At 37.2% G+C, this 27,172-nt stretch overlaps 1 protein-coding gene across 1 annotated transcript in view; it reads left to right on the plus strand.

Moving 5' to 3' along the window:
- Positions 1-3,224: 3,224 nt before the first annotated feature.
- Positions 3,225-27,172, plus strand: part of AKNAD1 (AKNA domain containing 1) — a 45,264-nt gene continuing 21,316 nt past the window's right edge. Inside the window, exons 1-10 of the mRNA XM_036765764.1 lie at positions 3,225-3,252; positions 3,889-4,064; positions 6,701-7,791; positions 12,221-12,266; positions 12,414-12,559; positions 12,663-12,722; positions 15,816-15,940; positions 20,176-20,323; positions 21,481-21,686; positions 22,404-22,536. Of these exons, the coding sequence (XP_036621659.1) occupies positions 6,823-7,791; positions 12,221-12,266; positions 12,414-12,559; positions 12,663-12,722; positions 15,816-15,940; positions 20,176-20,323; positions 21,481-21,686; positions 22,404-22,536 (1,833 nt within the window). The 5' untranslated portion in view covers positions 3,225-3,252; positions 3,889-4,064; positions 6,701-6,822. The remainder of the gene's footprint in view (positions 3,253-3,888; positions 4,065-6,700; positions 7,792-12,220; positions 12,267-12,413; positions 12,560-12,662; positions 12,723-15,815; positions 15,941-20,175; positions 20,324-21,480; positions 21,687-22,403; positions 22,537-27,172) is intronic.

The following is a 27,172-nucleotide window of genomic DNA, read 5'->3' on the forward strand; positions in this document are numbered from 1 at the left end:
GTTTGTGCAAAACCTTTTAAATTGAATATAATCAAAATTGTGTCCCATAATATTCTTTATCTCTTGTTTGGTCATAAATCTTCCCTTCTTTATAGATCTGACAGGTAAATTATTCTATGCTTGCCTGATCTGCTTATGATATCAACCTTTATGTCTAAGTCATGTACCCATTTTGATCTTATCTTGGTATATGGCATGAGATGTTGGCATATACCTAGCTCCTGCCAAAATGCTTTCCAGTTTTCCCTGCAATTTTTTTCAAATAGTGAGTTCTTATTTCAAAAGTTTGGATCTTTGCATTTATCAAGTACAAGTTTGATATGGTCATTTGCTATTGTGTGTTGTGTTCCTAATCTATTCCACTGATCTACCATTCTATTTCTTAGCCAGTACCAGATTGTTTTAATGATCACCACTTTGTAATACAGTTTGAGATCTGGTATGGCTAGGCCACCTTCCTTCACCTTTTTTTCCCCATTGATTCCCTTGAAATTCTTGACCTTTTGTTCTTCCAGATGAATTTTGTTATTATTTTTTCTAGCCCTATAAAATAATTTTTGGTAGTTTGGTATGGCACTGAATAAGTAAATTAATTTAGGTAGAATTGTCATTTTTATTATATTGGTTTGGCTTGGTTTGGTAATTAATATTTCTCTAATTGTTTAGATCTTATTTATGTGTTATTTTATTATTTTTGTGAAAATTGTTTTGCAGTTATATTCATATAATTCCTGGGTTTGTCTGGGCGGGTACACTTTCAAGTATTTTATATCATCTGCAGTTATTTTAAATGGAATTTCTCTATCTTTTCCTGCTGGACTTTGTTGGTTTGCTTCACCCCTGATTTTATTGGGAAGGCTTCTACCTTATACCCATTGCAGGTAACGTTTGTTTTTGTTTTAGGTAGATACTACTTATCATTTATTTTAAGGAAAGCTCCATTTATTCCTATGCTTTCTAGTGTTTTTTTTTTTAATAGGAGTGAGTGTTGTATTTTGTCAAAAGCTTTTTCTGCATCTATGGTTTTGTTATTGGTATGGTCAATTAAAAACACTAGAAAGCATAGGAATAAATGGAGCTTTCTTTAAAATGATAAATAGTATCATTACTACTTAAAAATAGTAAAAACAAAAGAGTTTAGGGGTAGTAGTATATTTTTTTGACTTGGATTTGTGATTTTACTGGTGTAGGGAACTCTTAGGAAAGAAACTCCCTCTATCAGTGGATATCAGCAACTGTTCTGCAAATGCTATATTTTTAGAGCACTACATGGAACACTAAGAGGTTAATTTAATTATTCATAGTCACACAACCAGTATGTGTCAGAGACTAGACTTGATCAAACTCCGGGTCTTCTTGGCTTTGACTTTGACTCTATCTCCAAAAATGTCTATATTGCCTCTCAGCAGCATATTATTTATATCATAATTTAAGTTAATAATTTTACCAGTCCTAAGTATCACAATAAACCATTTACTAGGTGCCAAAAATTCACTAAGCATTCCATAAAATAGGACTGGTCTATGCTTTATGGAATGTCTACACACCAATTATACATATGCCTCCCGGCTAAATTTGGTAAAAGAGGCAATTTCAGATTCTTACAGTATAAGGGAAAGTATTGTTAGGGCTTGAGTTAAAATTTGCCTGCCTTAAAGTTTCAGGGAGAAACCCGTCTGACTAATGACTCTCATTGGTTTGGCAGAATTTTTTCCCTGGCTTTAAAAATAGAACCAATGTAAATAAATTTGTAACAGCTGGTCACCAAATCCATATATCTGCATGGAAGAAATACCTTTATTTCTTACACTGGCTATAAATAACACATCCATCTGGCTCTCTCTGAAGTACTGAACAGGTTTCTTGTGCCTTCCTTATGACATTAAAACAATGGCAGAATGAAACCAATACTACATTCAAAGGTATATGGTTACAGTTAAAAAGACACTGCATTTGTAAGAAACTTAGAATTCAGAGATAAGGTTACCAGGTCTGATTACATGAGAGTAATCAAATGTAGTCATTACAGAAGCAGCATAGATCATCTTACATTTGAAAATATTTTAATCTAGAAAATTGACTGCAATACACTAGATACCACATCCAAGGATACCTGATTCCTGGGTGTGGCCTAGGATGTTGTTATACTGAATAGTCACTTGTTCTCCTCTCTGGCAAGTAGAAGTCCTGAGATAAGAATGGAGAAGGGAAATGTAAAAATAAAAAGAGGGTCCACTCTAATGTTTTTTAATGCATTTAAAAATACAGCAGGAATTATTCTGATCAAATCAGAAGTTAGTTGCAGATTTGGGGTCTTCTGAGTGGTTTTCTTGTACTTGATGATACCTGGAAGAAACAAGGAATCACTGTAATTTTGAAACTCTGTTTCTTTGTTCTGCCATTCATTTCTTCAAAGGGTTAAGTGACTTGCTAGTAAGTGTCTGAGGCCAGATTTGAACTCAGGAAGATGAGTCTTCTTGACTGCACTGTGCCACCTATCACCAATCATCTTGACTTTTATCACAAATAACTGGAGGAGAGTGAGGTGTACAGCTCTGCCTCACTTAAATCCAGTTCACGTGTAGGTCAAGACATCACCCATGATGTCATTGAGTGTCCTTCAAAAATGAAGGATGAACAACCATCTCTTCACAAGTTTCCAATTGTGGAAAAAAAAGATGGCTTATAATTGGAGAAGATTTGTCTTTTTCAAAAGGTCCAGTAAACAGATGAGCCTGTAACCTCTATAAATCAGGTAAAGTAAGGAAGCTTCCCAATTGCTGACAAAGGTTTTCATCTATTTCTCTCAGCTCTAGTGAGGCCTAAAAGTGAGAGAATGTGTAGTATATAACTTTAAGCTGGAGGAAAGCAAAGCGGGTTTGTGTATTAAAAGCTCCCAACCTTAGATTCTACCCTTTTTAGATGTCACAGATTTACCAACAAAGGTGGCAGTATATGCATTGTTGGGTCATTATCTCCTGCTTCCCGTTAAATGTGGTTACAAAGGTAAGAGGGATGGGTTTTGGAAGTGAGACTCAGGACAAGAGAATGCTTGTAGTACAACCTGGATACCCTGACATCCCCCAAGGGAGGGGGGGCAACTATACAGGTCTGATTTCTCCTCCTCCCTCTTGGGCATAGGGCCCCTCCTACACTGAATGGAAGGCTGGTAGTGTTCTAATTCAGAACTGATAGTGGTGGGGTGGGGTTGAGACCATAGAACTGCTTAAGGACATGACCACAGTTCCTAAGGTAGAACTTTATATTCTTACCAAATTGGGTTTATTGAGTAAAAAAAAAATACAAAACCTACTGAGCACAAACAAATTAATTATTCAATGACCCTCTTCAACTTCCAATTCTGGGACAAATTTGATTTTCTCTTCCACAGATAGTCCTAATTGATTCCATCAGATTTCTAAGTCACCTTAGGCATCTTCTTACACTGGAATAATATCTCATCAGGATTCATTTTTCTCCTCCAAAGATTATACCAAATTTCAATGCCATTACAAAGTAAAGTATTTAAGGGATAGTTGTCAACAGGGCTATCACTTTGTTCCCCCTCTTTGGTAAATGTCCAGATAGAAGTGTTTTATAAGATTATGTAGCTATGATGCCTTGGCCTCCACTTTTCCAGTGACCAGTTGTTTATGCCCAGAGAGATTTGTTTATGTCCAGAGAGATTTGTGAGCTGTTGCTGAGCACATAATGCTCAATGCCTCTGCTGGAGCAGTCAGCATACCAAAAGGATTCACCTGATTTTAGTATAACGTATTGGATTTCTAGGAAAGTTGTGTTTAGTTTCTGGGTGGAATCTCTTTTACTCACACTTTGAATTCCAAGGTTGAATTGTCAACTCTGAAGAGATGCTTCATTTCTTTCCAGATATCTGTAAGGAGTTCATTAAAGTGCTTAAAAATGTGGATGGTTCAGGAAGAAGATAAGAAAAAAGGCAAAAAACCACTGGCTTAAGAAGTGTCATGTAAATGAGATGAGGAAACCTTTGTCTCCTGCCTTATCTAGACATCCTATCCTCCTCCCATTCCCAAACCTCAAAAAAGGTATAGTTTTTATTAGTTTAAATATGAATATTTTCTAAAATCTGAAGATGTCAAATTTGAATACTTAGGATGGTTGAAACCTTCCACAAAACGGGTAGGTATTCTACCCTAACTAGTAAGAAGTTTTGCAGTAAAGAGAATATGCATACAAGAACATAAGACATGATGATGGGCTGTAGCCTGACTTGTGAGAAATCTGACAAAAGGAAACTAGATCTACCTTGACATTGTCTGGCTTTTTATTTAGGAATAAAAAGTTTCATATTAAAGTTTTTATAGGCACTCAGTTTTACAAACAAGCATAGTATTTGAAAACAGAATTTAAATGTAGGTTTCATCTTTTTTTCATCAACCCACTTATAGTTATTCCCTCCTGTACTCAAGTGGAGGCATTTGTATTTTCACTGTTGTCTTTTGAATATTTTGATGCTGGAACTTTTGGGAAGAGACAAAATAAAAGCCATTTTGGGTGGGAGGACTGTTAGCCCTCTCCCAGTATTAAGTTGAAATTTATTTTCTTTGTTTCTCCTGAAAAACCTAAGGAAAACTTGATTATTTTGTCATTTAGTCTTCAGTTGTTGTAGTTTCTGACTGTTTATCTAGGTGGGTCTTGTTTTAAAGTCAATATGTTCCCCAGAAGTTATAAATCAAAGTTTTATAAGTAGAATAATTTGAAAATGTGCCAAGAGAGCTTCCCTTTTAAAGAAAATCCGTGATTAGTTTAGTCCTTTTGATCTGTTTTTTTTTTGTTTTTGTTCATAAAGAAACAAGTCATTCCCATTTAAATCTGGTTTTTGTACATTGAGTTTTCTTATATGCCAAGAGACATCTGCATTAAGTTCTCAGTTATATCTCAGTTATTGCTCAGTTCTAATTCACCACATTTAGCTTGTTTTTCTTCATTAGGGAATTTGATATCATTTCTGCTGGGCATTTAGCCTTTTTGTTTTTTTTTTAAGTTATGAACTTTAACAGATCACTCAAATATTCAAATTCTCTCAGAGAATTCTAGAGATAAGAGAATCTAAGAGTTTACCTAGCCCAACCCTTTTAATTTTAGAGATGAGGAAAGTGGGCCCAGGTGGGTTGACTTGGTATCTCGGGTTATACAGTTGGTTTGTGATAGACCTGACTTTCAGAACCACTCAGCTCTTCCACTAGATAAACTAAGATTATTATTATACTATTTCTGAGAAGTACTGGGAGGCTTCTTGGATTGTAAGGGAGATACCAAAAGGAAGTTTTTTTATCAATATTTTCAACTATAGGTGGAGGGTGAAGATAGAGGTAGACCAAAGGGAATGGATTGGGGGCACCTATGGACTATTTGTGAAGTTTGCATTCAGTTTCAGGGTCACATTCGAGGAGCTAGAGGGCCACGTGTGACCTCAAGGCCACAGGTTCCCCACCCCTGGATTAGACTTTCAACAACAAATTTATTTTGCAAACATTAAGTACCCACTAAGTTCAAAACATGGTGCTAAGTGTGTGTGTGTGTGTGTGTGTGTGTGTGTGTGTGTGTGTGTGTAAAATGTTGTTTGAAGAGGGAAAGAGCACTGGCCACTGAATGGCACGGGAATTAGGGAAGGCTTCTGGGAGGAGATGGTTCCTGAGCTGATGAGGATTTTGAAAGGCATAGACAAAGAGGGAATCCATGACAGGCATAGGGGATGGCTTGTACAAATGTGTTGAGGAAGGAAATGGCATGCTACATTTAGGAAACAAGATAGTCAGCAAACATGAGGAGCCATCACATCATGAGCAGTGTAACGATGTAAAATCAATCCGAAAAGGCAGGTTGGAGGCACACTGTGGGAGTCCTTGAATCAGGCAGAAAAGTCTATCTTTTATCCTAAAGATGATGCGAGATTTTTAAGTCAGATTGGTACCTTAGGGAGGCTTGGGTTCAGATGCTGTTTCAGCATATCCAGCACAGTAGGGATGATGTTTTTGGTCATGTTTCTCTCCTTTTCTGAACCCTCCTCAGTCATTCAGTGTGTGTCAGGAATAGACTCCAGGGCCAAGGAGGGTTGAGGATGGGGACATGGACTCGAGTAGTGACTTTCCACTGGAATAAAGAGGGACATACAACTATGTGTGGAAGGAATACAAATTAGAGGGTCAATAAAATTTAGACTTATTGACATTTGTTAATAATGTGAACTTTTTCATAATTTGTTTAAAAATCATGTTTTTTTAAATATTTGAAGAAAAGAGTTCTTAAAATGCTTTGGGAAGCCATACCCTCAGAGAGTATTTTCCTAAAATAGGATGACCAATATTTATAATTTTTTTCCTCTTTAGTTAGAGGGTAAGTGCCAGTCAAGATTCAAGGAAAGAAAATAAACCTGGGCGGGGAGGTGGGGGGTGAGGGGAAGAGTATTCTTGCCTTTCTCATTCTATATTCATTTTATATATTTGATTGAGAGGTTAATACAGTGCTGATAATGGATTAGACTTTTGTTAAGCTCGTTACCTCCCCATTGGCAAATGCACTTCTTAAGCAGATCCATTATTACTTTTATTTTGATCTTGTTTGCAAAGATGTGCCAGTTTATACCTGGCTTCGTTAGGTATTACTGCTTTGAATGATTCTTATGTATTTAACTGTGATGTTGTTTTTTCATGTCTCACAGAATAAGATATATACAATAAATTAAAGCATTCCATGAAAAGGATCAGTGAAAATTGGAGGACATCTAATTACCATTATTCAGGACAGCAGACAGTACAGTACAAAAGGGCAAATTGAACGCTCATGGATGATTTGGATTTTTCTGAAGAAACAACTGAAAAGGAGCGAGAGGACTTACCTTATGATGGGAACCTGATAGAGAAGACTGAGCTGCTCCATGCCCACTGTGAGGAGATTTTTCCCGTAATAAAGGATACTTCTAGGGCTTTCCAACAGCCAATCTTTTCATACACAGAAATGCCTCAGGAAGATACTCTAAGATGTGCGAATGACACTTTCTCTGAAACTTCTGTAATTAAAAGGTGCCATAAAGAAGAACTATACACTGAATTTTTTCACATTCCAACTACTAATGGGGGGCCTTCAAACTCAAAAATTTCTAACGTTTTACTCCAACATCCATCCAAAAAAGAGTTTTCAAATGCCATCCAGCCTGTTGCTTGTGAAACTTTCCCTGAACTATCATTTGGAAGTTTTGATGAAACTATCGTTAAAAGCCTCATTCTGCATTGTAGTGAGAGTTCTTTGTCAAGAGAACCAAACACAGAAACCTCTGACCAGCTCCTCCATAAAAGGAATTTGATCTGCAATCAGTTGAGTCACAGACAACTTACAAAGAATGAAAGTATTTTTGATTTTGATTTTGAAGAATCATTGACTCCTAGAGACTGCTTTCGAGGAATTCCTAATTTTATAGATGAAATCAGAAGCCCAAATTATCTACAAACAATATGTAGAGGGCAGACACCCCAGCAATCTCTGTTTGAAAAACTTAGTTCAGACAGTGGACTTACTTATGGCCAAGATCAAGTTTATGATCTTCCTAATTTCTCTCAAGTTGCTCCCCAAATCAGAATGTCTAAACCTAATATCCATCCTAGATTGGCAACCATAGTTCAACAAACCAATTACTCTCCTAACTTGAGTGAGAAATCAGCAATTGTGCAAGATGGTTTAGAAAGCATAGCTACAAATTTTCTTGACAGAAAGCCCCAAGAGAATAAAGAAGAAACTACTGAGTTTATGCAACAGGTAAATGAAATGTGACTCTGGGAGTCACCTACATGAGTGTAGCTAGTGGGAGGGCCTTTGGAGGGAGAGTCAGGAGACCCAAGGGCAAAGTCCAGCCTTTACCACTGACTTTGTGTATGGCCTTTACCTCTCTGGGCCTCAGTCTCTTCCTCTGCAAGTTGAAGGGGCTGGATTAAGTAGTTGTTTGGGATGTTTACAACTATTAGATGCTCTCTGAAAAGCTCTTTGAAAAGCTCTCATTGGTGAGGAATGTCACTGTGATGCCAGAATTAGCTGTAACAAGATCACTGGATGTATAGTCAGAAGGCTTGGGTTCAAAATCTGAATTCTTCTACTTATTACCTATGAGACCTTGGGCAAGTCTCTTCCTCTCTTTGGGCCTCTGTTTCCTCATCTGTAAAATGTAGGGGTTAGGCTAGATGAGCTGTAATATCTCTTCTGGTCCGAGAGTCTATAATCACAGAATGATGTGTCTAGCCCAAAGCTAGTTGGCACATAGCTCCTATTGATACTAATGGATGCTATTTGCCTTAAGTTCTTAATGATTTGCTCCAAATCTGTAATATGTCTTTGCATATATATTGTAAAGTAACTTCTTGTGTTGGCAGAGTAAACTTTTAATTACAATATTTTAAATGTTATTTAATGCCATTTATTTTCTCCCCTGCCCCCCTGCATCTTCCAATTCTACATGAATAAAAGTCAATGACTGGACATTTTGAGGCCCAGAATCTCATTGGCCATCTAAGGTTCAATACTAAGGTAAACATATTGTTAACGTAATTATGTGAGATAGATTTAGTTGTTCAGCCTTTTGCTAGGTAGACCTATATGTTTTCTCTTTCAAACTCTCACGTGAAATGACGCCCACTTGGCTCAATAGCTCCATGTGACTCATTCCCCTGTTTGTTCAGAGATGAGAAGGGGAGAAAACTGTCTTAATCTCTGTTCCAAAATTCTCTGCTTCTGCTAAGCTCATGGCTGAGTTTGAAAAGAAAACTAACTAATCCCATCCAGCAGATGACATGTTACCAATTCTGATGCTTCCGTAAGTACTTCTGAGAGATGGGTACCAAAGTGCTGTAGTCAAGGACCATGACATATATATTCAGGAAAACATTTGAAGAACATCAGAACTCTGATCAATACAAAAAACAGCCTTGACTTCTTCGGTTGTCAGAAGTTAATAACATGATTAATTCATTAATTTTTCTTCCAGAAATGAAAGTACTAGCAATAAGCTTGTTACAAACAATGATTCACACCATGGTAGGATCATCAATTTAGACCCAGAAAGAATCTTAGAGGGCCTCTGGAAGAGCAGTTTTCAGACTTTCTGATCTTAAGATCTTTTTATGCGCTTAAAAATTATTAAGAGCTTTTATTTGTGTGGGCTACATCTATCGATTTTGTTGTTGTTGTTGTTGAGTTGTCTCAGTCATGTGCGACTCTTCGTGACCCCATTTGGGGTTTTCTTGGCAAAGATGCTGGAGCGGTTTGATCTTTCCTTCTCCGGCTTATTTTACAGATGAGGAACTGAGGAAAACAGGTTAAAGTGACTTGCTGAGGGTCACAGAGCTAGTAAGTGTCTCAGGCCAAATTTGAATTTACTAAGATAAGTCTTTCTAACTCGAGGCCCAGCATTCTATCCACTGTGCTACCTGGTTGCCCTTATATCTGTTGGTACCATATTAGGAATTAAAACTGGTAAATTTAAAAACAATTTAGTGAGAAGAGTGGCATTGTTTTGACATATTTTTTCAGATCTCTTTAATGTTTGTCTTAATAGAAGACAATTGAATTCTCATATCTGCTTCTGCATTCCGTGTGTTGTTTTAGTTGAAGCTTATGAATAAAATCCAGTCTCTGCTAGATATGAATTTGGAAAAGGAAAGGGTATTTTAACAGGCAAATAACATCTTGTTATTCTGAGAATAGTTTTTACATTACAGACCACCTGAAAGACCACACTTTGAGAATTGCTGCTTCAGTACAAACCCTTCCTTTTACAAATAGGTAAACTGAGGTTTAAGAGGTAGGGTGCTCATTTGCCAAATATTCATTTGGCTTATTCTATAGTACCAAGTACTGTGCTTAGGTACTGTTGGAGATACCATGGTTAGATAAAACATAGTTTTTGCCTTCATGGAGCTTAGTCTGTTGTGGGGATAAAACACATACTTAAGTGCCTGCAATGCACATTTTTTTTGACTAGTCCTATGATTTCATTCACATAAGGAGCTCTTAGTAAGCAACAACTTCTACCAGTGAAGATTGGCATCTTCCATGCAATTTATAGTCTTAGAAAGTTGCCTGGGCCAACAAAATTAAATGATGCCCAGGATCATTGAGTCATTATATACTAGACATAGGACCTGAACTCATGTCTTCCTGACTCTGAGGCTGGCTCCCTATATACATAATGTGTATATACATATGTGTATGTATAAAATTTCTATTTACATATTTATGTTTATGTAAAATATATCTATTTTAGGTATTTGTATATTTATATATTATTCAATATATTTATATATTATGCATGTATATTACACAAGTATAGAATATACAATTTTATTGTATATTGTATATTTGTACTCCTATAACATTGTAGGACATCACCTTAGATCACCTACAGAATCATTCTCCAAACTTTTTTGATCATGGCTTATCAGTAAAGATATTTTGAATATATACATACCCCTTAATATATGTATATTTATTTATAATGTACTACTATATTAATAATTATGTAAATTATAAAGTTTATACAAAATAAACATTTATTTGAGAATATGAGATAAAGATGAAATGTTTGATCCTGGAATCAGTAGGGAGTCACTGAAGTTATTGGAGTAGAGGAAAGACATAGGAGGATCTTTAGGAAAATCACTTTAGCAGCTATGTGGAGAGGGGAGATATCTAGGACAATGAGACCAATTAGTAGACTAAATCCAGAGGAGAGGTGATAAGAATATACATTAATCTCTATGTAAGTAGAGAGAAGGTGACAAATTCAAAAGATTGTAGATGGAGAAAGTACAAGATGTAGCAACTGATTGGATCTGTGGAATGAAGGAGAATATTGAGTCAAAGATGATACTACGGTACTATCCCTGTGCCTGGAAGAATGGTGGTACCCTCTTGCAGAAATAGAGAATTTCAAAAGAGGGGTGGGCTTTGGGTGGGGATAGTGGAATGAAGTTTGCAAGGCAAATCACAACTCATCCATGCCTGCTTATTGTTTATCACTCACTCTTTTGCACCCAAAACAGAAAGTTTGGTGGTGAGGCTCTTGTCCTTCACCAAGCGCAAAATCTGATCTCTGAGGGGGCACCTGTTGCAGCCACAAGATGATATGGGATTTTCATACCTAGTGCTGTGGATGCCCATTAGGGAGTTAGATTATAAGTGCCTTGAGGGGAATTCCGTTCAGAAGTGGGGAAGTTGAGAGTTTGAATAGTAGAGGGAGCGAACAGAGTGGAAGAATCTTGGGGATTTGGGTAAATATGGTGGTTTTGGAGGCAAGCCCCATGATTGACTAACTTTTGGGAAGGTAAGATATAATCCACCTTCTCAACCTATGATTGGTTAATTCCATACCCTCTGGGACTCATGCCAGGATCCTTGGGGTTATGCTTGGCTCTTGCTTTGTAAACCACTGACTTAGAGGATCAGTTGAGAAGAAATATTCAAGAGATATTTTAGTAAAATAATTTGGGAAAACATGCATTTAAAAATTGCTAAAAGAAAGGAGCAGGAAAAACATAAAAATAAATAAACTCTTTGAGGGTAGAAAGGAGCAGGAATTCTTTAGCTGAGAAATTCAGAAAAGATACTCTGAGATTCTTGGACTCCCTGGAATTGAATAGTAGTTTATTTCATAATCTTTACTTGACATCAGATGTTATATATTATGTTTAGTTAAGAGGACAAAATATTGTAGCTGAATTTTCCTCATTATTTTCTTTTTTAAACAGCTCTTAGTTTTCTTTATTCAATAGTAGTTGTTTTAACTTTTATTAATCTCTTCTTTGATTTTCAAAAAATTTTAGAATTTTTATTTTGTTATTAGTTGTTTTTTTGAACATGTTGGCTTTTTTAAAGAACATGAAACAAATTCAATCCATGCTCAGCTTGGAGTCAGAGGTCCTGAATTTAAATCCTGGCTCTGTCACTTTACATCACGGGCAAGTCATTTCACTCTGGACCTCAGTTTCCCCATCTGTAAAATAAGGGTATTGTAGAACTCCAAGGTCCCTTCCAAATATAGCTTCCTACATCGATATATATCCCATGATCTATATCTCCAACATCTAACTAAATTTTCAATTAGATTCCTCTAATTTTGAAATACCTTTTGTATGTCTCTGGTGGTTCTCTCTTTGATCAGTATGCATAAAAAATGTTCTTTTCTCTAATCGTACAGGTAAATGTAGAGCCTCTCCTGGATGTTTCAGAAAGAACTCTTTCAGGTAGATATTTAAAAACTTCTTTTAGATATAATTTTTTATAGCATTGCTGATGTCTGTGACTGTTGGTATAGATTTCTTTTTATATTTCATCCTGACATTGTGGGCAATAATTGTGAATAATGACTAATGCTTGATTTTATTATATAGGATTAACATCTGAGACAAATGTCTTAGAGTTATCAACTACTGAAGAGCAGTTACCTTCAAGTCTGTCACAATCACTTAAAAAAACAACAAAAGGGGACAATGTGTGTCAGGAGCTAACAGAACAGACCAAGAACCTGAAAACTAAAGTACTGTTTAAAAACTCTTCATATTACTGATTACTGATAGAATGATAGAGATATGCGTGTGGAAAACTTCAGGCTTATAACAAAAGGATTTTTTTTGTCATAGATAGAAGAATTTTCTAAAAGAATAAACCAGGATTGTACCCCATTAGAAGATAATAAACAGGTATTCTAAATCTCCATCTATTGTCTTCCATGGCTTCCTTTAAGTTCCAACTAAAGACCTACCTTCTACATGAAGACTTTTCTAATCCCTCTTAATTCTAGTGCCTTTCTCTGTCTTAATTATTTATCCTGTATATATCTTGTTTGTACATGTTTGCTCGTCTCCCCATTAGATTGTGAGCTCCTTGTGGGCAGAGATTGGCTTTTGGCTCTTTTTGTACTCCTAGTACTTACACAGTGCCTGGCACATAGTAGATGCTCAATAAATGTTTTTTGACTGACCAATGCAATTTTTAAAAACCAATTTGTTAAAAAAAGTCAACCCAATTTGACAAAAGTTTTTAAACACCTACTGTGTGCAAGGCATTGTGCTAGGTACTGACCATACAAAGAAAATGAAGCTCTCTCTACCTTTGAAGAGCTTACATTTTACTAGATTTATGTACAAGGAAAAGAGAAGAGAGAGAGAGCATGGACAACTGGAGAGATATATCTGAGTCATGTGGAAAACTCAAAAGTAACTGGATCATCAGCTGTGTCTTGTAATGGTTTTGTGAAAATTGACATTGTATATCCAGTTATATTCTAATTCCCAGGCCCTTTCCAGGAAGCTTCATCAATATGGTTAACTGATACTTTCAGGAAAAAGATAGTATGTAGGGGATGGGGTGCTGACCTCCTAAATTCCTTGGTCTGGAATTCAAGGCCCTCTTATTATCTGTACAATCTGATACCAACCCACCTTTCTAGCTTTATTGCATACTATTACCTTGACACATTCTAAACACCAGCAAAACAAAATTATATATGGATTCAAGTCAGCAAGCATTTATTAATTGCCTACTATGTGTCAGGTGTGATGTTAAGTGCTGAGGATACAAAGAAAAGGGGAAAATAATCTCTTCTCTCAAGGAGTTCACAATGTAATAGGAATGACAACTTGCAAACAGCTATGTTCAAACAAACTAATTTTTTTACAGGATAAATCGAAGATAATCTCTGAAGGAAAGTACTTGCTTTGTGCTCTTCCTACCTCTATGCTTTGTGTATAACATGCCTCATAACAAGAATGTTCTATCTCTTTAACTTTCCTCCTACTCTTCCATTTCCACTTGTCAGAATCCATTTCTTCTTTGAAGACCTTACTCAGGTCTTACCTATTTCCTGAAGCTTTCCTTGATCCCCACAGCTATAAATCATACAAGTGTAGATCTTCTCTCAAATCTCTCCTATGCATTTATATTTTAGGTATTTGTATACTTGTTTTTCATTAAAAACATTTTCTCCAAGGACTCAATTTTACTTTGTTTTCAGTTCTGAATTCTCTCCCTCTCATCCACTGAGAAGACAAGAAAAACAAAATCCGATACAAATATGTATAGTCATACAAAAAAATTCCTACATTAGCATGTCTAAAAATAGAAAGAAAAGGAAAGAGAAGAAAATATACTTCAATCTACACTCCGAGTCCTACAGCTCTCTTTCTGGAGTTGGATAGCATGTTTCTTCTTGAGTCACTTAGCGTTGTGGTTGATTATTGTGTTGATCAGAGTTACTAAGGTTTGTTTTGGGTTTTTTTATTTTTAATTTATTTATTTTATTCTGAACTTAAAAAATAAAACAAGCAATTCTGTAACAACGTGGGATAGAAAAACAGGATTGCAGATCCATCATGCACAACTTGCTATTACTTTCAAATATAGTGGGGGTTGTTTTTATTGCTGTTTTATTGCTTCAGTTCATAGACATCTTCCAAAGTTTCTCTGAAACCATCCCCTTTGTCATTTCTTACAGCACAATAGTATTTTCTCATCACATACACAACTTGTTTAGCCATTCCCCAACTGATAGTCATCCCCTCAGTTTCCAATTCTTTGCCACCACAAAAAAGAGCTGCTCTAAATATTTTTGTACATGTGGGTCCATTTCCTCTTTCTTTGATCTCCTTGGTGGAATAGACCTAGGAGTAGCATTGCTGGAGTAAGTGCAGTTTAGTAGTTTTGGGGACAGAGTTCACAATAGTGCCTATAGTCACAATAGAGACTATTTTCCTACATCTTATAATTATGTTCATAATTCCTGTCCCTGCGTGTGTCTCGACAGGTATGCTTCCAAGTGTTTTATATTGTCTGTAGTTATTTCAAATGAAATTTCTCTTCGTATCTCTTCCTGCTGTGTTTTGTTGGTAATATACAGAAATGTTGGTGATTTGTATGGGTTTATTTTATATCCTGAAACTTTGCTGAAGTTGTTCATTGTTTTGATTAGTTTTTCAGTCGACTCTTTAGCGATTTTTTAAGTAAATGATCGTATCATCTGCAAAAAGTGATAGTTTTCTTTCCTCTTTGCCTATGCTTATTCCTTCAATCCCCTTTTCTTAGCCTATTGCTACACAATAGGATAATACAATATTGAATAATAATAGAGTAGCCTGGCATATAGTAGGCACTTAATAAATGTTTATTGGCTGACTCGTCTCAAAACAACTTTTCAATCCCACGGGACTAACAATGAAGCATACTATCCACCTCCAGAGAAGGAACTGATTGCTTGAATATAGACTGAAGCATGCTATTTTTCACTTTCTTTCATTTTTTCTTCTGAGTCTTCTCGTACAAAATGATTAATATGAAAATGTTTTACATAATTGTACATGTATAACCTATATCTGATTGCTTACAGTCTCAGGGAGGGGGAAGGGGGGAAGGGAGGGAGGGATAGAATTTGGAATTCAAAACTTTAAATAAAAATGTTAAAAAATACTGAGGATAAAAAAATTATTCTTTTTCACTCATAAAAATTACTGAGGACCCCTTCCCTCAAAGAGCTTTTATTTCCGATGGTAACTATCTATTGGCTTTTACTGTATTAGAAATTAAAACATCATGACACGATGTTTTTGAAAATGAAAATAGTTTTGACTTCATGGACTCCTCAAAACGGTCCCTGAACCGCACTTTGAGAACTGCTGCTGTAGAGCATGCTGTTGTTATGAACTGGATGTTGGGCCATTTGATATTTGGGGGGAAGGGAAATTAGGAAAACAAGAATGAGTACATTTTTAAAATTATGTGATTGGATTGAATTACTACAGGTACTGGAGAAATTGCAGGGTTACCTTGATGTGCTGGAGCAGAGCTATTTGTCGACCAAAGAAAAACATCAAAATTTACAAAACTACGATAAAAAAACAGGATTTGGAGAGTTTGATCCAGAAAGGTCAGATTTATTTAAAGCAAATGGATTCCATTGGATTAGGCCATTGGTTGACCTGATGCTTGGTCACTACTGTTTTGGGGTCAGAAAAACCTGTCCCACCTGTAATTTTGGAAAGCTTCTTCTTTGATTAAGGCAACTACCTATGAATGGAGTATTTATAGTAAAAGAGAGCTTGTAGGAAAAGAAATATTGGCTTCTATCTTTCAGCCTCTGCCACACTGCATTTTGTCATATTTCATGACACTTAATTCTGAGTTAAACATGAGGCATGCTCCATGGTTTTTTTGCTGGGATGGGGGTAGGGTGAAGGAGTGAGGGGGTGGAGGTAGGCAGAGCAGGGTTGTCTTTCATTTTTCTTCTCACTCCTGAACAATAGCGAAACCAAATTTTAGAGATTCCCTTCATCACTCTCTTTTCTTACACTCATTTCCTTCTCTTTTTATAGTCTTCTTATTACTTTTTCCTTTCTCTTACTCTTCTGATGATCTCTTTTCTCCCCTTTTCTGCTCTTACCCACAACAAAGTCCAAAGTGGTAAGTTGGGAAGGAAGCATACAGGGTGGGGGAAGAAGGAAGGGAAACCAATCACTGTGTCTAAAACCTTGGGCAAATAGCAAAGTTTAAGACTTCAAGCCAAATGACTTTTTTTTTGGTTTTATTTGGCTTGAAAGACTTTGGCTTAAGTGCATATTGAATGTGAAACTGGCATTATCCACTGTGCAATATCCTTCCACCAACATACAAACATACAAAGAGAAATATGGGTTAGAACCAGAAGCTACAATTATATCCAAGGAACGTCCTGGTATGTGCTAAAAGAAGTCATTCAGTAAGTTAAATTCTACATTCAACCCTTGCATTAACAGCTATTTTTAACACAAAGACATCTCGGATATAAAAATAATTTAATTATTAAAATTTGGATACTAGCATCCTTAGACATTTTCTTTTTGGGAGGTGCAATTTTAAACCTTAAATGCTTTGCTAGCCAGATAAAAAGCAAGGGATTTTGTCTTGGAATTGATTGTTGCTTGGTTTCTTTAACAAAAAAACTAAAGCATATGTTCACAGCAATAATTAAAATCACTGAATAATCTATTTCTCTATGAATTTCAGTTATTTGAGACATCCTTTTAAAAGCAAACAACTCTTCCCAAAAGAAAAGACTACAGATAACATAATGCCTTATTTATAACCTAGCTACAACTAACCACATTCAGCACCACCATAAATCACAGGGTTTCCAATGCAATTACAGCCCATATACAAAGAAGCTTTTACCAAAGGGAGCAAAAAAAGAGACAGCGCTCCCCAAATGGCTAAGCTAATGGTATGGCCCTCGAGGGAAGTCCTGACACAATCGCCTTATGCTCTTCATCTGAAACTGCTTTGACCCAGGAGTAGCCAACAGGAAAACAGGATGCTTTTATTTTTGCAAGGTTCCACCTGCCTGAGGTCAGGGACAACATCCTCAAAGCTTGGGATCCATATCCTCCTTCTCCTAAAGATCAATTTGTCCCATACATATACATTTTCCATCTATAATCACATTCTCCCACATATTTTTCCTAGCATTTTACAGTTACCCAAGCATTTTCTAGTACATTATTTCATCTGAGCCTGATAACAGTCCTTTAAGGTAGTAATCAATAAGCATTTAGTAGGCACCTACTATGTGCTAGGCTAAATGCTGGGGAAACAAAGAAAGACCAAAGAGAGTCCCTCCTCTTTTAGAGCTGGGTGATGTGATTGGTTGGTTTCTCTTATCTGTTTCCACTAATCAGTAGCAAATGCTCTCCAAATGGATGGTTATTAGTAAGTCAGTTAAATATCAAAGAAATCAACTCTGACTCAAACTTACAAGTTCTAGTAAAGTTTACTGAGAGATATCTGGAGTTACAAATGACCATGGATGGTGAGGCTAAGAAAATGGCTGTTGGTTGTTTCAGTGTTTCCTTGTGTGAGAGGGGTACTTATCTGAACCACGGAGCGCCCTCATCCTACATCATCTGGTAACCCAGATTCCATGAAGTGCCTCATGTGGAGACCCATTGCACAGGATGTCAGCAGCTAAGTCGCTTCCCAGTTTTCCTTTTATATAAAGAAAGAGTTCTATGACTTGGGTGGGAGAGGCTTAACTAGTTTTCTCACTTCCCAGGGATTCTAGCTAGGGTAATGATTGGTGGAAAAACAAAGTGTTATCTATTTGTTGTCTCAGCTCCCAAATCTTTAGGATCCTTCCAAACGTTAATTGTTTGAGGTGATGAAGGAAAGAGAAAAGGAAGAGAGGCGATAAATTCTCACTCGTACCGTAAGGCTGACCTTGAAAAGTTACTCTTTACAGTACTGAGACAAGTGCCTGCCTTCATATTCTTGGGCTGGGGCAGGGAGGTTGGGGGGATGGTCTGTGAGATGTTTGTAATCTATGTATTTCCAGAGCTGGGGCCAGCGAATAGCAACAAAGATGCTATTATGCTTTTTCATGGCCTGAATTTCTTGACTTGTCCATAGACAATCCCCAATTTTTAAAGTATACTCTTTACAGACACAGAGTAACTAAGCGAGTCTTCTTCACTCAGAATTTTTGTTCTGTACCTCATATATTGGTGTGAATGGGCGTTGCCTCAGTTAAACTGAGACCTGGGAAAACCAAGGTTTCCCACTATATCCAGGGCGATCTCTAGCTGTCCTGATGCATATCTTGCCAGTGAACCCAGATGACTCTGGAGGAGAAAGTGAGGCTGGTGACTTTGCACAGCCCTCCCTCACTTAAATACAATTCACTTATATGTCATAGCATCACCTCCCTGATGCCATGGTCCTCCTAGAGAACAAAGGACAAACAGCATTTTGCATCTATGAGATGGATTAGTAGGCAAGTACTGGGGGACTGGAAATGCTTCCACTATAGGTGAGAAAGAGACAAATTTACAAACAAGGAAACTGAGTCTTAGAGAGGTTACATTTAAAATGCCTTATTCAAGGTCACACATAAATGGCAGAAGGACTGAAACCCAGGGTCTTCTGACTCCTGGTTTGATATTCTTTCCTGCGTTCACTATTCTTATTCTTTGTTTCAAACCAACTAGTCCACCTTATTAAAACCATTCCCTCCTCCGCTTATGTGAAAGAAAAAATTTTTGGACCATACAAGTATATTTGTCTTTCATTTATCTTGCATTTGAGGGTAGAGTTCCATCTCATTCAATTTTGTTTACAATAGCTAATAACGGTAATAAAAAGGTAGAGTCTCATCTAAGTTAACAAATGGTTATTCCTCATAAATCACTTAAGCTTGTTTGCCTCTGTTTCCTCATCTATAAAATGAGCTGCAGAAGGAAATGGCAAACCGCTCCAATGTCTTTGCCATGAAAACCCTAAATGGGGTCACAAAGAGTCAAACATAACTAAAACAACTCAACAATAACAATAGCTCCTAAATAGGAGTATGAGTAGGATTGAGATTTGTCGATTTGACATTAACTGAAATAAATATAGCACACACACACACACACACACATATATACACACACAAATGTGTGTATATTATTTGCACACACATATATATGTATATATACACACACATACACACACACACACACACTCTCACACATACATAGAATCTTGGAACTTGTGTTTTCATCATTATTTGATATTTGAACTAAGATTATTTTAGTTCTTTACTATCATTAATGTCAGTAAGAGCTAAGGTGCTTCAATTTCACACTTGTGAATTGTTCAGTTTTACATTTCATGTCAGGGACCCACGTTAATTTAATATTTTTATATTATGGACATTTGTAATAAAGGTATAGTTTTAAGCTAACAAATTATTTGTTAGAGGATGATAGGTCTTAGAGTTATCATCCAAAGAATCTGATCCAGCTCTCTATCTTCAGGTAGGTAGGATATTATTATCCTCATTTTACAAATTAAGCAATTGAGACCCAGAAAGATTAATTGACTTATTAGTTAGTAAGTGGTGGAGGGTGGAGTGAGGACTGAACTTTGCAACAGAACTTCAAATAGGGTCCTAATCAGGGTATGGACTAATTTGTAATTTCTTTCTACAGACTTGCAACATCCATGTGAACTATGATAAAACTTGTGTGATATTCATAAACTACTTTTATTAATTAGAATACTCAATACATAGACTTAAATCAGATTTAATTATATTAAGGTTTTATCAGATTTAATTACATTATAAAATGTAGTATTTGTTTTCTTGTTTAGAAAAGTTGAAGGTGAAATTTTTAAGGTTGAAATGCTCCTTGAAAATGTCAGAGAAAAAATTGATGAAAGCACATCCGGTTCTTTTCTTCCACGTTCCTCTGATACTCTGGATGTCTTGGACTTTGTATTATGTCCGCTCCCAAATGAGGTAATTCAGCGATTTATTATATAATTTGCTACTAAGAAAATTATCTTTATATTTTGTAGGATCTTAATTCATGGAATTCCCAGAGCTTATTTTATTTCTTTATGATAAGATCTTAACTTTCAAATATCCCACAAATCATTGTGCCTAAAACAGAACCATTTCGGGGTCTTGGAAATTATTTCAAATGTTTGTCTTCAAAAAGCCCATGGGTTTAGGATGACTAGTATGAGACAAAAGCCAGTTCATGCAAAAGAAATACCAATGAAAAGCTATTCTTACCTCCCAACCCCACTCAGAGAGAATAGTGACAAGTTTTCTTGTGGAAGTTTCCTAGAAGAAACAATTTTATAGTCAAGTCAAACTTATGTAGGGGAGAATGGCACATGGGCAGAGTACATCCTCAACTTTCCCATTGAGGAGAACCTGTCAGAGGCACTCTGTGTATGTGTCAATCTTGGCTACTCAAGACAAAGGATCAGAGGGAAATGTAATTTCCCAAGAATCTCCCTTTGATCTTTCATTTTCTCAGTTCTTTTCCCTGAGACATGTATGTAACCATACGTGCAAAATGAAATGGAGAATTAGAGTGACTTAATTGCTTATTTCATCATTTCCTCCCCCACCCTTTTGCTTCAATTATCTGAGAATTTTAGTCTAAATTGGAATTAGAAGTCTTGAATCATCTGGATACTTCTTTAATGGCTCTGTAATTGCACTGATGTGGGCACTTCCTTCACAAGCACAGGTAGCAACCCCTCTCTTCCTTCTCATCTTGTGTGATTCTTGTCCATGTCTTCTCATCAATTCTCCATGGAGAACATACCCAACATTCTGGAGGTCTTCTTTTGGGGCTCTTTACATTTTAAGGATTCTGGTCTTTCAGACTGTCCTTTTATTTTAATCTCAACCCACTTTCATTTTCTAAATTGCCTAGAAAATGGCTTAAAGTCAGCATTCCTCTTTATATTTAACAATACAGTCTTGGACTATAATTTAAAAGTTGTGTGATGTTTGGTCAGCACTTAAGAATCACTGATTGCATCACATAAAAAGTCCAAATTTAGAGTACTCTGATTGGTTTCATTTATTTAGCCTTCCACCTTTGAATAGTCTATTGATCCATGACTAATAGTTTCTATTTTTTTGTTGTTCTTCAGGTCCCAATACAAGAAAATGGGTATGATCCTTCAGGAAAATCTGAGCATGAAATAAAACTTCTTGACCTTGGGAAACAAGGTCAAGCAAACACTCTCATCCCTTTTCTCAAGGAAAAGGATGCAATCATTAATAAGAAAGAAGTCATTCCAGCAAAGATCCAGGAGACTCCCTTACAAGATTGCTTTTGTGAACTCTACCCACAGATGTGAGTATTTTGTTCTTCAGGTGCTGAGGTTGAGAGGAGCTCAAATGGAGACCCACTTCCTCTAATAGTATATCCCCAGTATACAAAGAGGGTCCAAGCTGGCAAAGTAAATTTGTTTGATATGTTATAAATTTAAGATGGCATGGATAGTCTTCCTGAGCCATTTGTAACTTGGAAATGTCACAAGCAAAGGGAAACTGAATAAACATTTATCAAGCATCTACTACGTGCCATTTTATCTTTGAAATACCACTGGGAGGTTGGGTTAATAACATTTAATTGTTATGTGATCCTCAACAAGTCCTTCAATCCTTCTGAACCTCACTACCTGTTTTCTAGTGTTGGGAGGAAAGCACTTTGTAAACTTGAAAGGCACATAGGAATGAGAGTCAGGATTTTGTTCTGGACCCAGGGCTTCTCCCTCCCTCTGCAAGGGAAACTCTGGCATCTTCTTTGTCTGGTGGGAATGAGAGTCTCATCCCCCAATTCAGTGAAGTGAAGCATCAGACCAGTACCTTTATATATCAAGAGAACTAGAATCTCCTTGCCTGTCAGGGAAGTCTGGAGTCATGAAGCCATAAAGTAGAGATGTTAGTGAAGGAAGGTTCAAAGGCAGAGGCTGCAGAGGATGAGCTCGACTCTCAGGGCCCATTAAGGACTGACTGCTGCTTTCTGCAGAAGCCACCAGTAACACAGTTCCAAATGCTTTTCTATTAGCTACCTAGGGTTACCTAAGAGAGATGCTGCTTTTGATGAAGACGCTTCGAAGCTTGCTTCCAAGGAAGAACTTGTAATGCTGTCTCGGCTGAAGACAGATCAGCTGGCGGTGAAGCTCTCATCAGATTTAATGGTAGGAGACTGGTTAGTGAGATTGGTTAGTGCGGTTGTTCTCAAGGCATGGGTTTGTTTTGACTCCTTTCTCTCCAAATTGACTCTGTAACTACAACTGGCTTTGTGGAATGTGAATTTGAAGTTGGTATAATTAAGATCATTTAGTCACAGATTCATATAATTCCAAAGTGGAAAAGGGACCTCAGGGGTCATAGAGTTATAGAATCATAGTCTTACAGTTGGGAAGGACTTTGTATGTCATTGAGTTCATCTCTCTCATTTTACTCATAGATGAGGAAAGAAGCCAAGGATGTGCTCAGTATCTTGTTCAAGGCCACACATGTAAGCAAGTGAAAGAATTGTGATTTGAACCAAGGTCATTTGATTTCAAATTCATCACTTTTTCCACCATACCACACTGCCTCAAACTCCTCCCTCCTGAGCTTGCGGATAGATAGATGGATGGATAGATAGGTAGACAAATGGATAGATATGAAGTGTTTTTAGTGCTCCATGGCACTAAAATTAGGCTATGAGCCAATACAAGCATTGATGACATTCTGGTATTAGTGATGAGGACATTAGAAAGTAACAGGCAGGCTTGATGACTTGTGTCAACCATTGCTAACAATTTTTCATTTTTTAACATCTCAGAAATAAGTTTCATAAAGCTCAGTTCATTCTCCCATCAGCTGGACCAACGGGAAATAATGAGAACAAAACCCTCGGGGTTCTAATTTAAATCACCTTAAACAACAAAGGTCCAATAAAAATGAGAAATGGACAACGGAAATCGTATAGAAACTGATGATAAGAATTTCATCCAGAAGTTTAAAAAATATAAATGAATTGCCTCAACAAGGAGACTAGAAGGTCCTAGAAAGCTTCTCAGAAAACATTTTATTTTCCAGAGAGAGATGGTTGGCCAAGACAACACCGGGTTAAAATAGAAATAGAATAAAATTTTACAAAGAAAGATAAAGAATGAGGATTTCATCTCACAAAGAAACAGAAGCAGTCAAGAGTAAAGCCAGTTGAAAAAAGGTTGGCAAGAAAACCAACTAAGCAAAGTCATCCCAAGGAGATTTAAGGGTGAAAATGGAAGGAGGGCTACACACAAGACAAATGAAAAAGATTTACAAAGATTGTTTTAATAAGCTATTTTCTCCAACAAGGATGGCGAAACCATCTCACATGGACACTAACATCACAGCCCCAAATATACTCATAGAGGAGGTAGAAAATGGCACTAAAGTGAACAAAGATAGAAAAGGCATCTGTACTGGATAATGTCTATAGGGTGCCAAGGCACTGATACCCAAGGTATCTAAGGAAGGACAAGACACAAAAGGTGTGGAAGAAGTCTTGAACTTTATTAATACTAAAATAAAAGGACAATTTAGAGATCAACTACCCACTTATCCTCTTCCAGTTACATAACATTTTTATGAGTCATATATACATGAATTGAGAACATCCTCAAGAAATTAGTAGGGGGGGGTGGTGGAGCCAAGATGGCAGCTGGAAAGCAGGGACTTGCTTAAGCTCTCCCCCAAATCCCTCCAAACACCTGTAAAAAATGGCTCTGAGCAAATGCTAGAGTTGCGGAACCCACAAAATAGCGGAGGGAAAGAGGTCTCCAGCCCAGGACAGCCTGGATGGTCACTGGGATGGTCACTATTGCATGGTGCTGGGAGTGGAGTGCAGCCCAGTGTGGACCACAACAGGCCTTGGGGCCATGAATCAGTGAGCTGTGGCAGTTATCAGACTTCTCAACCAACAAATGCCAAAGAGCAGATTACAGGGAAACTACAGGGTCGAGTTCAGAGTGGTCTGATCACCAGCCCTGGGGGTGGTGGAGCTGGTGCAGCGGTGGCAGTGGCAGCGGCAGCAGGAAGCTCCTGAGGCTGCTTCCAGAGCTACAGCATCAGCTGCTTCCCGAGACCCTGGCTCACATGGTAGGAAGAATCTAGCAGCATATCAGAGTGGGAGTGAAAGGAGCACTTTGTGGGCACAAAGGCAGATTCTCTTGCTGTGCCTTGCTTGGATCTGTATTGCAGTCTTGGTTGGCAGTTCTTGGGGGAGGAGGAGCGTTGTGGTGACAGAGCCTGGAGTGACAATGGAGTAGAAGTAGCTCTGAAAACAGCAGTGCTTGGACCCTAAAGCTTGGGACAAAGTACTCTCTACAAGCAGTCATATCCTGGGAAAAAGCTCAAGGGTCAAGTAGTTGGCTGTGAACATGAACAGGCAGTGAAAATGAACTCAGACTCAAATGCAGACTCAAACTCAAACTCTAGATTCCTATTTTGGTGACAAAGAAGACCTAAACATACAGCCAGAAGAAGTCAACAAAGCCAAAGAGTCTACATCAAAAGCCTCCAAGAAAAATACGAATTGGTCTCAGGCCATGGAAGGGCTCAAGAAGGATTTGGAAAAGCAAGTAAGAGGAGTAGAGGAAAAATTGGGATGAGAAATGAGAGTGATGCAAGAAGACCATGAAAAACAAGTCAACAATTTGCTAAAAGAGACCCAAAAAAATACTGAAGAAAATAACACCTTAAAGAATAGACTAACCCAAATGTCAAAAGAGCTCCAGAAAGCCAATGAGGAGAAGAATGCCTTGAAAGGTAGAATTAGCCAAATGAAAAAGGAGGTCCAAAAGACCACTGAAGAAAATACCACCTTAAAAATTAGATTGGAGCAAGTGGAAGCTAGACAATGTGAAATATCTCGTTGGAAAAACCACTGACCTGGAAAATAGATCCAGGAGAGATAATTTTAAAATTATTGAACTATCTGAAAGCCATGATCAAAAAAAAACCCTAGATATCATCTTTCAAGAAATTATCAAGGAAAACTGCCCTGATATTCTAGAACCAGAGGGCAAAATAGAAATTGAAAGAATCCACTGAATTGCCTCTTGAAAAAGATCCCAAAAAGAAAACTCCTAGGAATATTGTCACCAAATTCCAGAGTTTCCAGGTCAAGGAGAAAATACTGCAAGCAGCCAGAAAGAAACAATTTGAATATTGTGGAAACACAGAGTAACACAAGATCTAGCAGCTTCTACATTAAGGGATCAAAGGATTTGGAATATGATATTCTGGAGGTCAAAGGAGCTAAGATTAAAACCAGGAATCACCTACCCAGCAAAACTGAGTATAATGCTCCAAGGCAAAATATGGATTTTCAATAAAATAGAGGACTTTCAAGCTTTCTCAACGAAAGGACCAGAGCTGAATAGAAAATTTGACTGAATTAGAAAATTTGACAAGAATCAAGAGAAGCATGAAAAGGTAAACAAGAAAGAGAATTTATAAGGGATTTACTAAAGTAGAACTATTATGTTTACGTTCTTATATGGAAAGATGATGTGTGTAATTCATGAGACCTTTCTCAGTATTAGGGGGGTTGAAGGGAATATAGACAGAGGGCACAGGATGAATTGAATATGAAAGGATGATATCTAAAAAATGAAATAAATTTAAGGGGTGAGAGAGGAATATATTGAGAGAAGGAGAAAGGGAGAGATAGAATAGGGTAAATTATCTCACATAAAAATGGCAAGAAAAAGCAATTCTGTTGGAAGGGAAGAGGGGGCAGGTGAGGGGGAATGAGTGAATCTTACTCTCATCAGATTCAACTTGAGGAGGGAATAACATACACACTCAGTTGGGTATCTTACTCCACAGGAAAGTAAGGGGAAAGGGATAAAAAAGGGGGGATGATAGAAGGGAGGGCAGATGGGGGAGGAGGTAATCAAAAGCAAACAGTTTTGAAAAGGGACAGGGTCAAGGGAGAAAACTGAATAAAGGGGAACAGGATAGGATGGAAAGAAATATAGTTAGCCTTTCACAACATGAGCATTGTGGAAGTGTTTTACATAATGATACACGTGTGATCTATGTTGAATTACTTGCCTTCCTAGGGAGGGTGGATGGGAAGGGAAGAGGGGAGAGAATTTGGCATTCAAAGTTTTAAAAGGAGATGCTTAAAAAAAAGTTGTTTTTTGCATACAGCTGGGAAACAAGATATACAGGGAATGGGGCATAGAAATCTATCTAGCCCTACCAGAAAGTAAGAGGAAAGGGGATGGGAGAGGAGTGGGGTGACAGAAGAGAGGGCTGACTGGGGAACGAGGCAATCAGAATATATGACATCTTGGAATGGGGGGGGAGGGTAGAAATGGAGAGAAAATTTGTAACTCAAAATCTTGTGGAAATCAATGTTGAAAACTAAAATATTAAATAAAAAAAGAAATTTGTAGGGAAACAAAAAGTCTTATTCAAAAGTGATATGCAACAATGGATGATGTTTTTATTCTTTCATTATTAACTAAAAGATGGAGAGAATAGAAGATCCCAATGTGCTTATCATTTGTTGATTACAAAGCATTTGATTCAGTTAAAAAAAAAGGCATCCTTACAGACTCTTTTACAACAAGGTGTCTCCCATCCATGCATCAAATTATTTCGAGATTCTTTAGAAGAATAGAAGTTACCCTATTCAATTATCCTCTGATAATAAACATCAGATGAGTCAAAAGATATGGAGATGTATGCTCATCAAAAGTATTTGCCACTGGGATGAGCAGATCCAGCACAGAGTCCAAGTCAAAGAGGGATGCCTTGCGAATGGTGAGGTTCTCCAGATGG

This window comes from Trichosurus vulpecula, chromosome 7, assembly GCF_011100635.1.
Source record: "Trichosurus vulpecula isolate mTriVul1 chromosome 7, mTriVul1.pri, whole genome shotgun sequence".
Taxonomy (NCBI): domain Eukaryota; kingdom Metazoa; phylum Chordata; class Mammalia; order Diprotodontia; family Phalangeridae; genus Trichosurus; species Trichosurus vulpecula.